General features: G+C 40.4%; 2 protein-coding genes across 2 annotated transcripts in view; one reads left to right on the plus strand and one right to left on the minus strand.

The window, feature by feature from the left end:
- LOC121912265 (transmembrane protein 121) overlaps nt 1-987 on the minus strand; it is a 51,582-nt gene extending 50,595 nt beyond the window's left edge. Inside the window, exon 1 of the mRNA XM_042434447.1 lies at nt 933-987. The gene's annotated coding sequence lies outside the window, so the exon portion shown is untranslated. The remainder of the gene's footprint in view (nt 1-932) is intronic.
- A 16,358-nt stretch (nt 988-17,345) lies between these two features.
- LOC121911628 (phosphofurin acidic cluster sorting protein 2-like) overlaps nt 17,346-22,990 on the plus strand; it is a 48,215-nt gene continuing 42,570 nt past the window's right edge. The window contains exon 1 of the mRNA XM_042433286.1: nt 17,346-17,684. Coding sequence (XP_042289220.1) covers nt 17,473-17,684 — 212 coding nt within the window. The 5' untranslated portion in view covers nt 17,346-17,472. The remainder of the gene's footprint in view (nt 17,685-22,990) is intronic.

Genomic DNA, 22,990 nt, shown 5'->3' on the forward strand with positions numbered 1-22,990 from the left:
TGTAAATGTATTTGTAATTTGTTTGTGGTAATTTTGTGGTAAAAACAGTCAAAATTGAAGCATCAGAAGGTGCAAAATCTAAAGGTCCAAAAATGCTGGATCCTACACTTCCCATAATGCACCATGATCTTTTATTAGACCCTCCCTTCCGTGTATAAAATTGGTGTGATGCCACTGAAAGCACAAATTTAATTAGGAATAAAACATTTTAACTCAGGGGCCCCTCTATAAGAAGGGGCCTCAAGCTTCTGTAATACTGCAGGCAACACCTTAAGGTGCCTATCATTTTTGTTTATATTGATCTTAATGTGCATACAAACACATTTGCAATTAATCATATTGCCACAAAGTAATTAGCACATCGTGAACTGGGAGCCTCGAGGCTCCGTGAAGGTCTCAAGAGGCAACTGTAGAATTGTCTCTACAGTCTATTTTTTCAATTAACATATCATAACACATATTCCTTTCTCTGATTCACCTGTGCGTGGTCTTAACAGCTACAAAAACCATCAACATCCAGTGAAACTCTGGTTTTACACATTAGTGTGAAACAGATCTATTTCTGACTGTGAGAACAAGCTGGAAGCACATTTGAGCTCAATGTCACTAAAACTTTTCCACCTCTTCAGAAACTCCTCTAATGACGAAAGTTTCAGATCTAACAAATGCAAATGCGGACTGTCAGACATTTTAGCTTCAAGTTCACACAGAGGATTTGAATCGGTCGGTAGCTGTTCTTCAGGCGTTAAGGTTGAGGCTTTCTCTTCAATAATAAATGACAGGGAGACTGTGCTGGCAGGAACACTGGGGCAGTAGGATAGGCAGGTGTGGGTGTGTGTGTGTGTGTATGTAGAGTGAGGATCAATAGGTGATAGTGTATTTGTTAGATCTTATGGACAGGACATGCTGTGTATTAGATCTCATCCACACACCTCCACAGGGGTCTCCAATCCAACACTAGTTCTTCTCCGTGTTGTTTTTGATTTTCTGGAAAAAAAAAGTTCAAGCTTCCTCAAAATATTTTTACTTGATGCAACTTTATATGTGGCTACTCACTTTAAATATAGTATAAGCTACACACTTTGTTTGCTTAGAACAAATGAACAGAATCGTTTCTATCATCTCTGACATCTTTATCTCCGTCCACTGTACTGACAGAGGTGACACAGCTAACAACTCCAATACAAGTCATGCATGCAGTGACAAACCATTGACTTTAATGTAATTTTTTTCCGTTGCCATCCGCTCATTGGCCTCCTGCAATACCAATCTTAGGGATATCCGAGACTTAACGTCCACTACATATAGGACTGTGGAGAAGATACTGTTTCATTTTTCAGAAAGTTGCACGCTTTCGGACTTTGCTGTGGGATGATTACATAACATTCCTTTGACATGATCCCACTTGCATTTGTGCATGATAATATGACAGCTCACACCAGGCCCACAGCATATATTTAATCCCGCTTTATTCCCCTGGTGGCAAGGACATGCAAAGAAAGTTGACGCCAACTTTAAATACCCTGCAGCTGTGATGCGGTTTATAGTGATTAAATAAATGGATAATAATTGTTGTGAGTAGGCATGAAAATTCACAAATATTTCAATATTATGTTCATCCTCTTCAATATTTGCTCGTTTGGTGTTTGAAGTGTAGATACTGGCTAAATAAACCTGACTAAATGAAGTCCCTGGACTGATTGTCCTTGCAGATTCTTTGTTATATATCCACTCAGTATCCATTATATTGTTTGATAAGTGCGTCTGTCAAGTCATGTGGAATCTCCTTCTAAGCAGCTAAAGCCAAACAACCATTAACCATTAAAATTCTAATCCTCAAACTATGGCCAAATAAATTCCCCATCTTCCCATCAGCTTTAGCGCTGCAGCATGAAAGTTAATAACTGGAAAGGCATTGCTGGAATTCAATGATATGTTTATGGTGATAAGGAGCTATTAAGATTGGTGTGAGAGGGTAAATGAGGTGACGGGAATCTGAGCTGCTATATGACTATGCATCAGGCTGAGGAGTAGGAGCTGAGTCATTGAGGTGCCAGCTTGCGGACAAGATCGTGAAAACTTCAATAATATCTAAGGAAGGGGAGAGAGAAGGACAATAAATCTGTAATCTGTGCCCCAAGATGTGATAACCCATTACCCGCATAAAGATAACATCTGGTCCCCACACTCCTCACTGGCACGAGATAACAGACCGTTTTACATTTCAGTTTCTTATGCTTCTCTAATCCCTTGGCCCCAGCCATGAGAGCCATCCTAATAATCATCCACACAGCCACACATAAACAAACTCTTAATCTTCTGGTACCCAAAACTTCAGAAAAATTAACAAGGCTCATTTTGTGTGAGTGTGCACAGCTGTTTCCCATCCCGGCTTGCAATGACCTGAATTTACCGGTGAGCCAAGACTGTGTTCCAAATTGGCATTCAGTACTCACATTAGTATTTTTCCACATAATTTTACCATCAGATTTAATGACCTAATGTCATATGCAATTACTGCAACCATCTTGCGACTAATCTTGAAATTGAAACTCAAGCCTTTACATTGTGGCTGTTTCCCTTATAACCGTTTAATAGGATCATCTATTTGTTTGACAGTATGACAGTGCTAAGAAATAAGAAAACAATCTGAGCAGTCCAGTCAGTATTTAGACATGAAAAAAAATACTTTTTTTCCTTTCATAAATCACTTCATATGCCTGACTGGCTTTATTGAAACACTGCCCTCAGCAAAAACAGCAGCTGGAAAAACATTTTAAGCTGAACTGTAGGTAAACACGGAAGAATCCTGACAACAACAAAGTGCAACCCCGAAAGAGAAGAAAAACATTCTTGAAGGTGAACTTCCAAAAAAAGTTTGGTTCCATACTGTCAGCTTTTGTTTGTCAGAGCTAACCAAGTCTGCATGAAATAAATCAAGAAAATGATTGTTACCCTTGATGGGAACAGAATCCAGCCTCCAGCTGGAGAGGCGACAACCTTGCAGCTTCATTGTACCATGCGATGAATTGTGTGGGTGTCTCGTCGTATAAATGCGCAACCTTGCAACATTGTACTGATGAAGAGTTATTTCAGTTCCGCTGTGTAGAATTAACAGAGTATAATTTGATAAATGTATGCTTTGGATCTCTTCTTGACATACCTCGCAGCTTCACATATTCTGTTCGCATATCTGGGTCAAACATTCCACTGAGAAACTACACAAGTTGTGTTTTCTAAAAGGAGATAGCGCTTTGATTTGTCTGCTCTCAGTTCCCTGCGATAGTCAACTATGTGTCACAATGTGGTGTGTCTCTGCACACGATTATTGGCACCGAATACACAACAACATACGCTACACAATCAAACATACTGTATCTGTATGTCCAGTAGATGTACGGAGGAGATCATGGTGGTATGTGTGTGAGGTGTGAAAGGTTCTCTTGATCTCTTCACTGCACTTTAGAAATGATCAAAACCTTAAAACCTTTGATAATTATATACTGTATGTAGGACATGCTGCTCCAGTGTCTTTTCGACTGTAAGTTGACTTATGTGTGTAAAAATAGCATGCCATCATCTTCCTCATGTCCCCTGTTGGCTCCTCACTGTCTCATACCAACTCCTCATGTCACAGAGAGGAGTCGGGAACAGATCCTCTAAGCTACATGATAATAAGTTTTATGAAATAGAATTAATATAGACAAATCCAGTTTAAAAAAAATGGAAGGGGTCTATTTAGCAGGGTCACTATAGTTGATCAAGTATTTTCTCCAATCAGGCTACCCATTTTGAATAAAAGGCACGCACTGTATTGTGCAATTTCAAGCAAAAGCATTGGTCTGGGCTTTACTGTATCTACTTTGACAGCTACTATAAATATTTGCTATTTATGTCAAGCTTTATATGACAACTCTAAAACATAAGCCTTGGTTAAATATATACTGCTTTTATATTCTCACAGTCTGATGTTGAAGGTATACGGGTCACACACCGAATGAAGCGCAGCCTCACTTTGACAGCGTTTAGTTTTGACAGGGGTCAGAAAAAAAGCTCCTGACATTTAAAGCTCACCGACAAGATAAAGTCAGTGCTGTTTTTCTGTTTTGGCCCGCAGGGCAGTGTTTGCAAACTGATCCTTTCCCTGTTCCTGTTCTGCTCTGTCGGTAAAATCAGATATGTCAGTTTCCCATGCTAGCGTGAAGTGAGGCTGAGTACTGAGGGAAAACTGTGACAACTTATGGATAAAGGTGAGGTCGAGGTAGGGCCTGTTGACATTCACAACGTGCTGCGAGCTTCGCGTCACAGCTCAGTGCCTGCTGAAGGGCAACTTAAAGCAAGGACGAGCAATATAATGACCACTTTATCTGGCAACAAGTTTCAGCATCATTTATGGGCTCTAAGGAAACAGTGGCACTTTCACTCCATAACTGGCAGCCTGGATAAATGTATCATATCTGCGCTACAGTGTGGGTGGTATTAGAAAAACAGCAACGTCCTGTCACACTCTATCACGGCTATGCTATTTCCTTGAAGTACCCATCCATCCTTGTGCTACAGTTCAATAAGTATGGACAGATGAGCTGGAGGGCTTCGAGCAAGCGCATTCATTCACACTTCAAAGCAAATTTGTTTAGAACTTTATGGTCCAGCTATGCAGCTTTTTTCTGTTTGTGGTTTTTGCAACATGGTAATGACTTACAAACCAAATTTCCATCCAAATGTTGTGCAAATTTGAACCAAATTTCCAGAAAATCTGCAAAAGAAAATTTGAATGAATACAGGTTTCGATCCACTACTGTTGTGTGAATATTGGGAGATGGGCTCATCGAGATTAACAGTTAATTCTGCCATCCACTGCCATTGATGATGTAATTAAAAGAGTGCCAGTCAAACCTCAAACAATGGAAAATCATGTGAATTGTGATGGAAATATGGCATTTATGTTTGTTTTATGTATAAACTTTAGGAACATTACAGTCTCCTGATTGGTCCACACAGATCTGACATTAATGGTAAATGGACTGCATTTATATATGCCACGTTCACTCATTCACACACACACTCATACACTGATGGTAGAGGCTGACATGCAAGGCCTCATCAGCAGGAGTTTCTAATCATTCACACCCACACACCCACGCACTTGATGGCACAGCCTGCAGGAGCAGATTGGGGTTCAGTATCTTGCCCAAGGACACTTCAACACGCAGACTGGAGGAGTCAGGGATCAAACCACAATCTTCCGATAAGTGGACGACCCGCTCTACCTCCTGAGCCACAGCCGCCAGCTGAGCTGCTTATGTCTGCCACCATTTCCTGTCTTCAGTGGAGTGAAAGCTTGAGTGATGTTTAAGTCACATGCTTTATATACTCTATGTCATGATTTATTTACCAAGTCTGTCTCCATTGCATTTTTCAAATTTTATATTTATGGATAACCCAACATTTCCACCTCAGCCAAGTGTAAAACCATTTTTCTGCCTTCTTTTTAATTGTTGGTGTTTCCACTCCATTTTTTCATGCAGGAATGAAAATGCACATTAACAGGTGGATGGAAACGCACTTATAGACACCATGTTTCTGTTTTATTTTTATCGAATCATTATCAGTATGAGTGTTCTAGTAGTGGAAGTAGCATCACCGTCCTTGTCATCTTCTTTGCTAATGGTACAATCTTGTAGCGACAAGGATGTGATCCCTCAACGGCTTGCCACCTACAACCACATGACCAGGGTGGAGCTATCACTACTAGGGGTTGAAACCAGGTCTCTAAAGTGACGGGTGGGAACTTTACCCCAGGGCCATATGTGACTTATGTGTCACCCCTGTACAATCTTCTCATAAAAGGATTATACCTTTTTGCACACATGAAAAATTAAAAGCTAAACAAACAGTCTTGCCTCCCACTGCACATCTTTTAAAAGCCAGAAAATGTCAAATGATTTCCAGCCAAATGGAAATGCCAAGTTGTGGTGCTGCCTATAAAGAAGATCTTCTTCACTGAGCTAGCTGTAGCCTACCAATACAATGGCTTTTGAAATAAGCTGAAGTTATACTTTTTTAGCCCTCTCACCTCTTTACTAAATCTCTGCACTACCTTTGTTTTAAAGAGTGGCATTGACAAGTGATTGCTCCTTTCTGAAGTTTCAGATGTGCCATTGAAATCATTTTTAACACATGTTTTAAACTATTTCAGCTGAGCTGCTGTCACTGGAAACGAAAAAGAAAACCTTTTTTTTCTGTGAGAGGGGTTACCAGTATTTCAGTATAAACAAAAAAATCTGTCTGTCATCACAGAAAATATTTCAAGTGGACTGAGCATCTGCCACTGGATGGGCATGATAAACACTTTGCAGTGAGAAGGGACACTCACAGACATTATTTGTATGTCTGACAGAGGGAGCTGCAGATACTGTTGCAGGTGTAGCCTCCAATGGCATCACAGTTCAAAGATGGCATATCAGGACAAAGACTTGTTTCTCTTTAGGCGACTTCAGCGAACGCTGTGATAGACAGATACCTTTTCAATTTCACGGTGAAAACTAGCCGAAGTTTGGGTTGACTGATTGCAGTGGAGTTCAAAGGATTGGGGAAGAGCAATCAAACATACCCCGGGGCTGCCATTTTGGATATCTGGGTTAATAGAGGAGAAAACATGTACTTGCAACCCAGCTACAACTCCAAAGCAGAAAATAATCAGCTAAGCTTTAGAGGACTCATTAGGAAGAGCTTTCTCTGTAAAGAAACATGTCGCCAAGCAGGGAGTTTCCCCTTGTGCCTCTTTTTACTCTGGGAAATCTAAATGCAAAATGATTCCTTTCAACAAAGGTTCCCATCTGAACGCATTAAGGAGAGGGGAAGAAAGACAGCAAGCTGGCAGGTGCATTTCCTGCTTCTATTTAAATGGGAATTTTAATGGCAGCAGAACATTTCTCCTAATGTTGGCTCGTGTCCAGAGTTGTCTTTTGTGAGACTACCTGGCTATGCGGCGGGACCTGGTCACCCCTCATAGGAGATGCTGGAGGTCTTAAGGACTCCTGCAAGGCTATTGTCTTTCCTGCTTGTCTCTGTTCTCTGTGGCTGACACTCATGCAAATGGATTTCATAGCTCTGTCTCTCTTGTCTTTCCAGGCTGCATTGTCCAGAGTTGCAAACACAATGAGTGTCAGGGGAATCTGCTCATACATTCTTCAGAGATCAATGGAGCTGCGCTGGTATCACTGAATGGATAGGAATTATGAATGCGCTTTATGCAGAGTTCATGTACTGGGAGATCAAGATGAGATTCGAAGCTGGCACATGATGTCTCCTCTGATTTGCATACTGTATATTCTAATAGGATTTCATCAACTCATTCTATCACTTTTTCATTTCCCTTGACTGTCTCTCTTCTTTTATAATCCCCTACCATTCTCCTCTATCTGTGTGTCTTCAGTGTACTGCTATTAGTGCAAATCTGTAGATGTCTGAGGAGAGAAAATAGACGAGTGATTTCATTCTGCTCAAGATTGTAATGCGCTCTGTGTAAGAAGAGTTTCCATAAACAAGCAGCAAAAAGACGTGTTGGCTGAAGTGAATGAGAATGTCAGTGTCATTCATGTGCAAATACACATTAAATGTACGAAGTCCTTAGAAACCGCTGTTCGCAGATGCATTCTTGCCATGCTGTCTTTGTAACGTGATAACGGGCTTGTGTTGAAAAATCTCTCGTTTCACTCATAACCTCCTAATGGGATTTTCACATCATTTCAATGGTAGGTGGTGAAATCAAACTCAGTTTTGAATTCATCCCTTTTCCTCTGGGTGTCAGCTTAGCCACTACTGAAATTAAAATGCATATTTGGTTTTTGTAACATCATAAAAGCCTGCTTTGAAAATTAGATGATGTACGTCCTCTTGTGAGAGAGAGAAATTGTTGGTATCATAAACACACCCACACCGTTTATATAGCATAGTTTTACCACTGGATATCTATCCACTTAGATAAAGAACTGTACATGTAGTCAAGCAATACAATGTAAACTATTTTTATGTAAGGTAGTAGCTGTTGTATGGAAGCAAGGAGATGACATAAGGATGCAAATGTTAGACGCAAATGAATACCATATTGTGATACTTTATCTTAACTACTTAAACTATTTGCTATTGAAATTTAAACACCACTGGATTTATTGCGCCTAAACCTTTTACTTTGAAAACTATTTGTGTGGCTCTCATTTCTTTGAAGTTCACAGAAGACCATTTCATGTGGTGCACCTTCCAAAACCTGATTTTGTTGCTTATGGGTGGGGGTTCACGAATTGAAACTGAAAATTCAATAACTTCAGTTGAACTGCAGAACTGAAGGGGGGGCTGAGCAAAACCCAGGAGACACTCAGCAGCCAGATATTTCTCCATTCTCTCTTCAGTGTCATCAGGTTAGGTTAACCCATTGCTGCTTTCTTTACATCCTTCACTTTTCCAGCAGTTGGGAAAACAACAGACGTGACTTTTCTTTGTCTTGAGAAACTGCAGCATTTATCATCTGACACACTGTAACCTACAGTATAGTGTACATTTACCGCCATATTGACAACTTACTGCTAACCTTTTCCTCTGCTCCGCTCGTGTTCACCATCACTTTTCTGTCACTCGCTCTCTCACACTTGCTACATACACATATTATGCATCGCCCCATTCCTTAAAAAGGAGCTACGCTACCAAGAGTTTCCCAGGCAACAACACAGAGGTTGACTCATGTTTTGGAACAGCGCTGCACAGAGAGGCCCCCAAATACTATTGATTTCCAAATGAATAGATATTTGGTGATATAAATGTTTTTTCTGTCTGGTGGGGGTTCTCATTGGCCTAGTAGCCCGCCAGGCCTGTATAATTATAAGGGAAACACTGAGGTAAAACTTCATTCTTGCTGTTAACATTGATCACTTCATCTGTGATCACAGATGTGTTCAGTGGGCTTCAATTCCACCTCTCTTACAATATGTTGCTCTCATTTATATTATCAGTATTTAATCAGTATCACAACCCAAACCATACAAAGAAATAATGATAATACCTGAGATGAATCAAAATGCGGGAAATTGTACATCGATTGTGCAGTAACCAAGGATGTAATCCATGAGACATAATATCCTTAATTTGCTAGGCTTGCAAAACTTTAATTAGATCAGCAGCTTATCTGCAGCCCTTAGTGTTTTGAAGTGTGATTAGTAGTGAAAGGTGTACAGGGAGCTTATGAAGGAGAAAGAGATGTGCCTTGGATTGATCTGCTCTACTGTATTGGGGAATGTGGCAATCTTTCCAGCACATTACAAATAGACAGGACCTTTAAATTGTGTCTGACTGCTCACCAGAGACCAATCACTCTGAGCTGAGACTGGAGCCGGGTGTAATATGTGTGTGAAATGAGAAACATAACAGTAACGCTGTGCACAGTTTCCCTGATGAATGAGACCTCCTCTAAACTCATGTTAAATGGTTTGGCTTTGATAGAGCAGAAAGTTAACCCTTTTCTTCCACCGCAGCTTGATAATGGTGTAGGCGAGATCACTCCGTCAGCGTCTCTTCATTAACACCAACCACTTCAATGAAACGTGGCACAGACAGCAACTTCAGTGAAACCAGCAGGAGGATAATCATGTTGATATGCTTTGGTTTTAAGTGTGTTAGTCAAAACTGAACAAAACTTGGTGAAATATGCATGAGTGTGGCAAGTCTCCGTCTGTCTCTTTTAATCTTGTCCAGTTAATGTCTTTATCACCGCAACGTATGGAGTGAGTAGGAAGGCAGATGTTGACTCTGCCTCCGGAGGCGCCAACTCAAATAAACACTCTGCTGCAGGTATCATACGACTCCTACGCAAAGTATTCATACTCATCTGCAGCACGACGTCGCTAAGCTCCTCAGGGGTCAACATATGGCTGCGCATAATATCTGCTGTGCCTTTCTAGTAGCCCTGAACACTTCCGAATTCTGCTGCATACAGGCACCTAACCGTGAGCAGATTGACAATATTAATATGTTCTCTCAGCTGAAACAATGGCCACATTATCAGATTTGATTAATTAGTGCTGAAAAATTCAGCAGAAACTTAACCTGTTTCCCATTATTCCCCCGCAATTCAGCAGTGGGAACATCTAGTGGCATTGACGATTCTTGGAGAGAGGAACAAGGCTGAAATCTCTCTCTGCTGGTCTTACCGTTCGCCACACTCACTTTGCCAAGTTTTCACTAGAGTTACAAAGACCTGATGCCCTTGAAGCTCTAAATTAAAACAAGAACATGCGTGACTGCAATCTGTAAACCCTGTGCAGTGATTCTGAGTGTGCAGCTTTTAGCTTGTAATCAAAAGGCTTGCTCATTAACAATGTCTGTCTTCGATGGTGTGGAGGTGGTATCCAAACAATGCAACGAGCCTATAACAATATTTCACTTCTAAAAATAAAGATCTGCTTGGAAACCGTATTAGCTTTTCATCACTCTGGCATTATGAAAGGTCTGTGCTGTGAAAGAACAAGATGATGTTACCCGACAGATGATGATGATGGTACTGTTCATTGCCTATACGTCAGAGAGTGACGCTGCAATACTTACTCTCCTGTCAAAGACTGTCAGCTGGCTCTTGCAACCTCCCCGTAATATCAGCATTGGCTCCAGACCTTTCTTCACTCAATATTAGGATGTAAGCAATTTCGCTGATTTTTGTGGGAGGATGCCTGCCACTGAACAGGTGTGACGTGACAAACTAATGCCTGTGTATTTTATTCTCCTCAACAGAATTCAATAAAGGCGAAAGGCTGGCTTATAAAGTGTCAGAATGTTGTGTTGTGGTAACATCAACGGTGTCACGGTGTCACTATATATGCACCCACCCACTCACACTTATAAGGAGGTTCAATCAGGAGGGTAAAGCAAGCAAGACAGAGGGAGAGAAAGATAGAGAGAAAGAGAGAGAGATAATTGCTCTTGTAATATCCTACCAAAAATGTAGACATTCTGCCATCTATTGGATGAATCCCAATGTGCAAATTTAGTGTTGAATGTCCCATTTTGTTGTAGTGCTGTTTTCAAACACTGGGGGGCAATGCCCTCCAAATATTCATTCACTAATCATTTTAAACATTGTGGTCAACATGCAGAGGCATCTCATAATCACTCAGAGGGCAGCCAACATACACCAGAGATCCATGATGAAGAAACTAATTGTAATCGTGGAGTTTTCATGTTCAGGTGTACAAAAAAGTGCATGTTTACCTCTTTCAATCATACAAAAAAGATGATTAACAAAAGATTATGTTGCTCCCTTTCTTTCTAAAAACAAACCTGCGGCATCATGTTATTTTACACGAGTTGGCTACTTATCTCTACTTTCTTATGTTCAATGTTCAAATGCAGGACTGTGCAGGGACCTTTAGAGGGGCAGGTGCTAAAAGTTAAAAAGGGGACGTGAAACAAGATTTAACGAGATAATACACCATACACCAACATAATTTATAGCATAACCTCTTGAATAAGGGTGTAACGAGACATGTATTCATCCTGAACCATCAAGCTACGGATGTTACGGTTTGGTGCATGAAGTCATACAAAAAATATGCTCCGTGACCCAAGTAACTTCTATCAAAATAGTTTAATAATCAACTTAGTCCGACACACGGAACAATAATTCTAGAGCGGAAGTTCCACCTGGATTGTTTTGGCAGTGCAACACTTAGCTATAGCATGCTCATGGGTGTATACTAGCCAGCTTAGTCGAGGTAGCCTGGTTATCCTGGTTACCCTGTAGTGTTGTTGCTGTCAGATTGACAAATGAGAGACCCATAGCACTGGCAGTGGTGCAACACTATTATTAAAATATGCTCTGTTATTTCTGTAGTGAAGCAATATCACGTCTCCCTGTCCCCCTTCCCTCTCTTTGACAATCGGCTTTTCATTCCACTTTTTGAATAAAGCGATTTAGACCAATGATAAAAACATTTGATTTCTGATGTGGTCAGACGGCACGTGGTAAGAACCAGTTCTGAGAGATAAAGATGTGGTTAAAAAGAATGAAAGTAAAAGTAGAGGTTTGGTCCCTGTGGCTGATATTTTTTTTATTTAACCTTTATTTAACCAGGAAGTCCCTTGAGATTGAAATCTCTTTTCCGAAGGAGACCCGGCCAAGACAGCACACCAGTTACAGTTTAAGTAGAAATAACACACAACAGATAAGGAATACAAATATCAAACACACAAAGAAGAGACTAAATCCAGCTCAAATAAGGCAGTTGCAATTCTCAGTTACACAGACTTTTAACATGGCTTTACATGTTTCCATTTATTATATATATTATTATACATGACATTAGATTATCAATACTGAAGCATCAGTGTTAGAGCAGCATGTTGCTGTTGTAGCTGCTTATATACAGTTAGACCATAAATCATCATAAAACAGCTGTCAACAGGTGTCCTGACTCCCTGCAAGAAACAGAAAGCTTGTTTTACTTTTCCACTAAACTGTGTCAGTAACAGTTACGGCCAATGAACCATTGTTGGATGTTTACTTTTTTTTTCTACCGTTCTTTTTTCCTGCTGTACCGAAATCGGACTGAACTGTGACCCCAAAACCAAGGTACATACTGTGGATTTTGGACAAAAACATTAACAGATTTAAAAGTGTAGGTTCACATCAAAAGGTATTAATGCATGTACTAAATACATGACTTACACACTCTTATCTATATGCACGACATACAAAAACAGCCTACAAAGCTGACATTGTTAACACCGTTGTTATTCTAGTTACTGTTAGTATTAAAAAGTCTTAATTCCAGCTTATTACTCAACATATGGCTCAGTTTAAAAACGAACAATGAAGAAATTCCCCAAAGCAGGCAGCCAGACCTCCTGAACACTCATTCACAAATCGCACAATATCAACATGTGACTGAACAACCACTCAATTAAACACGGGATAAATTGTAAATGAAACAGATTCTCACTGTAACTTTTCAACAAGCAAACTACTTACAGCAGATTATATTATCTCTTTGCTGCATTCTCGGAGATAAATTCACACAACAGCCAGAGAGACATTTAATCATCAGAGAAAAAATTAGTGACCAAAGAGACAGAGAGAGAGAAGTTGTATCTGACTCACGTTATCTGATGTTTTCTTCTTTCTTTCATGGAGATGAACAGTCCTTCAGAGCTCCTACAACAAGCTAGCTGTTGTGTTGGCTAACGCACGTAGCTAGCTACTGCTCAATAATAAAACGAAACGTAAATCTAAAAAAAGAACATCTGGACTCTTTTGAAGAGGCTTAAATAATATGTAATTTCTTAGTGAAGTGTTTAAGAGTAGTTCTCAATTTGCATGTTATAATTTTGTTTCTAAAATGTTACTGTGTGAATGTATCTATCACTTCACGGCAAACGGTGGTGGAGAATTGAGCAAGAAATTTGGAAACTGTCATTGGACCAACATTGTGTCAATATTGTATTCTGGTTGTTGATTGGTTAGGAGGACGTCCTAACGAATAATGAAGTACATTACCGTATTTTCTCTAATAGTGGCCGGTATTCAATTAATCGCCGGGTGTGTGGTCGACACGAACAAATAAAATCCGTCCCCAAATACAGGCCGGGGAGGGAAAAAATGGTGGATGAAGGTCGTAGTCAGACCGAATCAGGTGTTGCTGCGCACCGCTACAGGGTTGTACAGTGGTGTGTGGTTGTGTTTATTTGTGCTCTAGAAAGTAACCACTGTGAAACAATTTGATATTTTTTATTGATCTGATTCACTGCTTTCTTACCAGCTCCATCTCTTTATTCACTCTCTAGCCCCCTCTTCCTCTTTTTCTCTCGTCTTTTTTTAAAATGAGTTGGGAAACCGACAGCAAAGCCTAACTTTACTTTTCACGTTATCAAATGAAAAGAAACGTCCGCCCCGCTCCCCTTGGTGCCTGTTATAATGTGACTGTGGTTTGTACTATCGACAAGTGCCACAAGATGGCGGTAGCTATAATTGAAGTACCATATAGGACCTGTGCAAGTGTCAGTGACTAGATTTTCCATAACACCGATGCCACAACACTGTAGAGAGCGAACATGGCACCCACCGGACGGATGTTTGACGTCAAATTCAAGGAGAGAGTTTTGCAATATGCGGAGGAAAATTAAGGAGCGAAAGCTGCAAGACATTTTGACACTGACCCGAAGAGATACTGGAAAAAACAGAAGTGTGGGCTGCTATTAGCTGACAAGAGGAGAGCACGGCTAGCTGGACGTGGGAGGAAGAAAGTTAGCATGGAGCTAGAGAGACAGCTGATTGATATTTGATATTTGACTGTGCTGTAAACTGGCTATTAATGTTTATATCCAGCATAACGTTACCTCAGATTTGTTTAGTTTTTAACTGACACTGGCCATATTTCCCCTCCTGTACTTGGCCGGTCATACTTCACACAAGTTAGATTGAAATATTTGTGTAATGTTTCATAATATAAGTCGGGAAACGAAGGCTTTTAATTTTATTTACAGCATAATGCAGTAACAAAAATTAAACAGAGCAAATGGAAGCAGATCGGAAAACAGGGAGGCTTCATACTAAAATATGAGCAAATATACTTATCAAACAGAGGGAATTAGGAATAAAGGTCTCTCTCTAATATAAGCCTGCTTCCAATAAAGGCCTGGTACCCTCTGCAGTTGAGGTAAATGAAGGCCCCAGCCACTATAAGAGAAAATACGGTAAATAGACATAATAGCTCCTGTCATAAGGAGGACAGCAGGAGCCCATCCTCCTCTGCTCCCCCACCACCACTTCACACACACTGCCCTCTCCCCTCTTCCCTGTCCTGTAGGTGTTGCTGTTGAAGCATTTAATTCAGAATTTCAATAATGTTTTTTCCAAAGAAGAGAGAAAAATTATTTTATAAATGACAATGAGATTAGGTAATTGTTTATTTCAACCAATTACTCTTTTTTGAATTTTGATCGCCCTCTTGCCTCTCAAAAATGCAGGAGGAGCAACCTCTTCTGCCTCTATGGACCAGCCCCGTCTGTATGACTGTCATCATCATTATTAGCAACCCCAGGGGATGTTGTCACTGTTACAGTCTGGAATATTAAGTGCAGTCAGGGGTGCAGAGTTGCCTAGCAATGATTAAAGATTAGGTTTCTACACTCACAGCACAGTTTTGCAGTGACTACAGTACCACATGACATTGTAACAGATAAAGACTGAGCTTGTTAAAATAAAAAAGGCATTTTATCACGTACTTCACCTTTGTGTGTTTATACGGTTCATGTGCAATACTGCTCTACTGAAAGTCTAAACAAACAGTCTATAAAGAAAAGGTCAACCTGCCAGCAATGATGACTTCTCAGAGGAGAATATCTTACCAGAAATTATGTATAGCTACTAGATCACATCACAGATTGTGCCAAACACATTGACATTTGACAAAATCACGAGGTGTGGGTTTTTTTTAAATACCCGGTCGGCCTGTTTGAATAGGCTGACGCACGTTACCCAACCCTCATGAGCATGTCAAGTCAAGTCAGCTTTACTGTAGCTTTAGTCACAGTTACAGTCAAAGAGTTTCACAACACCTGCATTATGAGAACAATGACTGAATCGAGCATGAAGTACCAGGTTCCATTAAGTGGTCACACACTGATGACAAATCATAAATAATGTCAGTTAATACCAAAGCACTTTCCTGCCTACTTGAAAGTTCATTGCTTAAGTGTTTTCAGAATAAGAGATGTATGTATGATTTGCAATTAATGGTCAGCAGTAGTACTATAAACACATACACAGAATCCAGGTGTTTTTTGTGCACTGGTATTTTATATATATAAGAGAAACAATGACTTTGAGTTTCCTCTTTCTGATTTTGAAACAACACGGCGGTTTCTAAATGCTCACTGGTACTGAGCATCTATACAGCAGTACAGTACATGTAGGCTTTACTGCCCACAGCAGCTTTCACTGGCTATTGGTGAGCATGTATAGCCACATGAATTTAAAAAAAAATCAAAAGGAAAGTCAAATATATAACACCTATGGTCACAAAAATCTTTTCTGCCACATAATGAAACATAATGTTCAAGCCCTTTTCTTCCTGTGGGAACATTTTTGTTGTTGGAAAAGTGCGGTATCTAACTGAACAAACAACTATTGTGATATAATACTAGAAAATGTCAAATAGCAATCACATACCTGCAATGAGATACTAGATTTAACTTCATGCAAATGTAAATTTACATTTTATCCCAATGTCAGTAACAGATCAGATATTAAATTATATTTAATTTTCTATTTTAAAAAATCCTCTCTCTAGGAGCTGCATCGTGCACCCTGGATAATAGCAATTATGTGTGAGAACCCCTAAAATTATTCATTTATATATTTTTATTTATTTATTTTTTATAGCCTTTCTGCTTTGTTGAACAGTTCACCATGACAACAAACAGAAATGATGGAAAAGATGAGAATAACAAAGCTACAAATACTGCTTTCAAATGAGCTACCAAGAGACTTCAGAGAAGTTGAACACTGCCCCATCGAAACCAAGACTTCATAAATATTGCCTTGTGATAATAGCCATATGAAATTTACCTTCCTGTTTTAACCTCTATATTAGTACTATTGCTTCAATAGATATTCCTAATATAATTTTCCTTTCTCATGTATTTTCTAAGTGTTTATTGGTAAACATGTAATAGGACAGTGCGAGGTGGTGCATTTGACATCATGGTGCTTCAGGAAGACCAAAAGCTGCAGACTCACCCCCATCTCTATACGTGTCTCCAGTTTTAAATTCCTGAGAATCCACATCTCTGAGGATCTCACTTGGACAATTAAAACCTGCTCACTGGATAAAATCTTACTCACCATCACTCACACCCTGCCCTGCCCCCACCTCCCTGTCCCTCTTCCCTGTCATGACACTTTTTTATGGATCCTTTTGCACCACCGTCGTTCTACCTCAGAGTATTCTTTACATTGCTCCTCTTAGCAGGACATTGCACATCCCCCCACCTTAAATACGTGCAACCCCATTTTATTGTAGTTTGCACAATCGTGTTTATTACTTGTGTTAAATTGTTATATTGTTACTAATTTTTGCTCATTCTTATTCTGTGCCATCTTTTTTATTGCTATGCTCCAATGTGCCCCCCACCCCACCCCCACTTCGTGCTCTGGCAATGTCTAATGACAATACAACTGAATTGATTTGAAATGAATTGAATATGTTTTTCAAGCTGTGGTAATAGTAAAGATGTCCCACCTTAAAAACAGGGAGGTGCTGCCCCCTATCAGTAGTGACATGCCCCGCCCCGCCTATCAGCATCTCCAGTCGGTGTGGAGAAGCTGGGAGTCTGGAGGAGCAGCAGGAGCAGGCAGCACAGAGTTCAGCGGCTCCCGCGTCCGTCCGACACTTAGCTAGAGCTGCTCCCCAGCAGGCAGTGGAGGTGATGATGGCGGCGGCTGTAGAGAGAGGAGGCGTCCGGGCCGCTTTCCTGAACCCGAGCAGCGGTGGCGGTGGTGGACCAGCACCGACAACCCTCCCAACCGGAGCGTTAGCCGGGGCTGTGGTCCTGGGCTCGGGCTCCGGCAGCATGCCTGTACCCATGAACCTCTTCGCGACCTGGGAGATAGACCGATCATCCCCGAGCTGCGTTCCGAGGTAACGTTAACAGTGTTGTGTTAGCGTGAATACCACAAACCACAACGTTTACAAATCACCATATCGTTTAATAAATATGACGTTGGACAAACAACGCCCTCGGTGACTGTGAGGCAGGAGAGACGAGCTGCCATACATCTCCAAAACAGTGTCGGACTGGCTAACTAGCGAGCTAACTAGCAAGGTGGCTAATGCTAAAGCTAGCAAATACCACAGCATTTTACTCTGTCCACTGGGTTTAACTAACGTTACTACCTATTTTCTAAGTCAAGAATAAGACGTCTGGTATGCATTAATAGATTAGACTTAGTCTTAAGATTTGTTATTATTTCGTAATAGTTGGTTGCTTGTATTTCTTTTTTATTCCGACCGTTATGATAACTAGCAAGCAAAAGTTCTGCTAACTAGTTTGTCAGTTGGAGGGGTTGCTACTGCTCATCTTTTGCTTTGTTGCTACGCTGTAAGGCTTTGCAGACATTAATAATGTCCTATTATGTCCATGTAGGCCTATGCTAGAACTGATTTACGGAATGCATGCCACCCAATAGCAACATATCTATCTATAAATACAGTGACATGGATGCCGTTCGTCTCATAGGCAGCAGACATCCTTTTCATCATTTTGCAGCACTGTGTCATGAACTATCTGGAGCAAATGGGCAGCTCAGCAACTGGCTGGTGGTTTGAAATCCACATTATTGTCGTGGTTCATGTTGTGTGGGCTGTTCTATGTTTATGTACAGGTGCCCTTGTATGCCTCAGCTTCGGCTAAGTGATCAAATACAGCAATGAAACCACACCAGTAACAAGCAGTCATAGTGTTGACACAGCAGCTGGCACAAGGAGAGAGCAAAGTGTTTTGATTGTCACTTTGTGTATGCTAATGGCCTCGCAGTCATTCGCATTGTCTAGGTGTTATTCCGGTGACACAATTGAATGTCGAGTTACAGCAGGAATGTTCGCTTGTACTCTGCATTAGTATGCATCGCCAGTGAGCAAGGCATTGCTGCCACCTGACCAGAAACCTCTCGGGAGCTGTGGGCACATTAATCAGCTTTGACCTAGATCTGTTCTACTCATTGGGAGAAAAGTGGGCTTGCAAGGGGAGGGTTTCCTCCACAGTCGATGTGTGTGTGCGTGTGTTTGCCTGCTGTCTCTTTATTGCCTGCATGAGTATACAAGTGTGAACAACATGGATAATATACAGTGATGGTTTCATATATTTATATGAACATTATTCTGTTTCGTCTGTGGCAGCTCAGCCGATTCAAAACCAAGTAAAATGATAATGATTAGTACAATTAAAGCAACAGCATTGCTTTCTAATTCAACACCTCACTGCTTTTGTTTTTATTGTAGTCCTATTTCTGTAAATGTTATTCCATTATTTTTTATTTTAGCTCTTACAAAGACAGTTAGATTTTGTGATCTTTAGCTTATATCTTCTACTATAAACACTATAGGATCATCAGTGTTTGTCTGTGATGAAACGCATATAGTTTTAGAGCTCTGTTTTTAGCTACAAGTAGAAGATATACTGTACTAGAACCTACAACTGTTGTTTTCTGGTATAAGACATTAGTGTGCATGCTTCTGATAGCTGTAGCCATTAAGTTTTTAAGGCTGCTGGCCAGCAAAAAAAACAGGGAACATGTTGGTGCATTTATATAGTGTGCTATACATGGCACATTGATTTCCCACATCTCTGCCTCTGCACTAGCTGATCTCTCTATACAGGATGACATATAAGGTGCTGTATTAAAGATGAATAAGGGTGAGGATGATAATGGATTATTAATGGGCTGAGGCATAGAGTAAAGGTTTGCCAGTCATTGTTCAGCATAACAGCAGAAGCTGCTAGACACAAGTCTTTGTTGATGTCTGGGATACTTTGTCTATCTGATATGTAATGGAGTAGGAGTTATCTGATGTATGACACAATTGTTTATTTAGCTTTAAAACATGTTATTGTTGTGCCTGTTTGGATTTAGAGTGCTCCCGGCTTTTTGCAGTGTGGTTTTTTTTTTTGCAGTGTGCCTTCTATGTTTTTAGATCACTTATACTTGACTGGTGTGAAAGGTCTTGCATGGGGCCCAACCCAAGGCCTGTTTTGGGGATTCTGCCTTGGCATTCTTTCAGGGGCTGGGCCATTTTGTCTGCAGCTGTTTGCTCCTCCACTAGCCTTTAGCATATGTGGGTGTCCAGCTAAGTGGCACAGTTTCAAATGAGGGCATGGGACTGTTAGCAATTGACTGTTTTTTATTGTGGCACTCTAAAGCATCACACACAGCTGTTGTTCATTAATAAATACATGACTTTGTATTTTAAAAATTGATCCTCTAAAGCCTTGTAGCCCTACTGAAAGCCATGCTTAGGGGAAAATATTTTATTCACAATGGAAAACATGTTGTCAGCTCTTGTAGGTCCTCTCAGCATGGGACTGCGGTTCCTGACAGCTTTGCTGTTGACACACCTATGGCACTGTGCCACTAAAGGACTTCTTAAAAATTGAATTCTAGCTTTTATTTTTTCGGTCTTTCTCTTGTTTACTACTTGACTGTTACACAGGATCAAGCTAGATTCATAGAAATGTTTGTCATAGCTTGATTTGTATGATGAATCTTTTACTCTTGCCTTACTTGTATTGGTTGCTTGTTGTATCTAAGTACAACTGAAAGCTTGTGCATGTGTGATACAGTATTTGACTGGTTTCTACCTGCCTGACTTGTGTTATGGCAGTTCCATCCTCAGCAGGCCACTTGGAACTGTTGGAAAAGCGTTGTTTTTATTCCAGCACCGTCATGCCTGCCAGTCTGCCACCCTCCAATGTTTCTAATACCATGTGGTATTATGTGGTTGCAGCTTATTTCTTATAAGCTGTTTTTTTTTCTTTTCTTATGTTAACTGTCCTCCTAAAGTAACACAAAACTGGTGGAAAGGGCAGAGAGAATCTATCTATTCTTCCTTTTCCCCATTTAGCCCTCAACAAATAGCTGACCAGAGCTTTAGTAATGTTGCTGAGTAACCAAAGATAGCTAAGGGATAAAGTGCACAAGAGGACTCCTGAAATTCACTTCAATACTGCTTACAGGATTAATTCAAGGATTGTTTTTTTGCAGGACAAGGCTGGTATGCATTGTTTGTTGGATGCGTGTAAACTATAAATTGCAAGCAGGTGCTCATTGATGGGGTTCAAAACCACTGCACGTGTGTTTTAGTGTGTGTGGTACAATACATCTGAGCTTTATTCAGAACCCAAGGCACCCTTCATATTAGAGGACATAAAACAAATTCAATACCAGTAAGTTTTATTAATCCTCTCTATCCAAGCCATGGTGATGATCTAAATTATGATTTTGACTTGTAACGCCTTGTTTTGACTTTGAAACAAAATACTGCGATATACAAGTGTAGCATGACTTTTGGAATATTTTAGCTTTGGCGCACGTACCTGCAGGAACAGTGGCTGTATTCTAAAAGATGCTTGAAAGATGTACACATGATTGCATAACAAATAAAAACTCAGCTAAACCAATCTCTTTTGTCAACAGACCAGAAATGGTGAGAATAAATCATTTTGCAGCACAATTCGAAAGAGAGATCGCTGTATTAGTTGTGGTTTTGCAGCCTGCTGAGGAATCCAAGCGGCCTGCCCACATCTATGGCAAGGCAGGCATTTGTTGAAGGAATGATGTGGTATTTGCAGGAATGACACTAATGCAGAGGTCAGGATGGTGCTGTGTTTATCTATTAACAATAAAGAATGTGTAGCAGTACGAGAGGGCTATCTTTTACAACCTGGGGTCATAAGTTGTGACCTTTACCCTCCTCACTGATACGATGGGAGCAAGCTAGCAGTTTGGTCACGTTCGCCATCCAGACTCCTCGGTCTTCATGGTTTCCAGAATTGAAGGGAAGTTGTTATGATAGATATCTGTCACCAGCTTACAAGCTTTCACTATAAAGGCTGACTTATTTTGGTCACTGAATGAAAATGTTTTTAAGATCTGGATATATTTGACTTTGTTTAAGTTTCACTATCTGGGTTCAGAGAGGTGATGATATCTTAAAGGTGTGCCCACAAGCTACAAAACAAGATCTTTCCTCTTTTCCTCTGACGTTTATCTTGGACGAGCAGAGCATCCTTCTTTCTGGCTGTTTGATTCATGTGAGTCCCAAGATGACCTTATTCTCTTTGCGTAGCAGAGCCTTATCTAAATAGTAGATGAGTCTATTTTGCAGGCTCGGGTCAGATGTTCTTCTTCCGCCTCGATTCTGTATGTTGTATCAAATTGATGCGCGCTGCTGTATATGACAGCAAACAAGACAAACAAAAACACTGCACTGAAGCGACATTATTGTTCCTTCTTTCTTCTAGGTCAGCGGAGATGAAGCCATCAGCCTTTAGTATTTGCATGTCCCATATGCTGGGATTGCATATAGCCATTTATTTTATCCTGAAGTTTGAATTGTTAGCGTGCAATCTCCAGTATCATCCCTGGCCTTAATCTCTCCGATTTAATGCTCCATTCTCTTTATGTTCATTTTTAAACCTGAGATGAAACCATTAATCGGGATATAAATAAAGAAGGCCTGTCTGTCTAATAATATGAGCTTACTTTACCCTTTCACCCCGTAGACAAGCCCGCCATCTCAAGGCTTGGATATTGTTTCTCATCGCAGGGGAGCTGCAGTAATCTGATTTCATAACAGGAAAAGAAGCTAGTAATCTGATGCTGCACACAGACACTGTCTGGCTAATCCTCTGCTTCCTTTTGGAATCATAAACAAGGCCCCACCAGCCATCTCCAGTGCCCTCAGGGTTGTGACACAGCACTCCATGTCATGTACTTTGGTTCAGCTACACCAACAGTATTGACGAGTGATACAGTATGAACAGGCTCAGAAATGGCAGTTGTACCAAAATGGGTTGCTGCTTGATGCTCTATTAATGTGTTGTTGTGGGGGGGGGGGGGGGGGGGGGGGGGGGGGCATTGTGAAATTCTCTCTGGTCTTACATGATCACACTTTTTTTATGCAGACTAGCCTATTGTTATTGTAAATGGCTTTAGGGATGTAAAATAATTATAACATTTGTTCTTTATTTTGACATGCTGATTCAAAAATTATATTTTAAATGTTGCTGATAAACGGAACTTCTCCTACATTGAAGAGTCATCCCTTAAGATAAGTGACATTGTATAAACTAGAACATGGGAAGATACCCATATTGCAGATAACTGGAAACGCCCCAGTGTAGATAATTTCACTGAAAGAGATAACAAAGACTTTAATGTGATTTTCTT

This window comes from Thunnus maccoyii, chromosome 14, assembly GCF_910596095.1.
Source record: "Thunnus maccoyii chromosome 14, fThuMac1.1, whole genome shotgun sequence".
Classification (NCBI taxonomy): Eukaryota; Metazoa; Chordata; class Actinopteri; order Scombriformes; family Scombridae; genus Thunnus; species Thunnus maccoyii.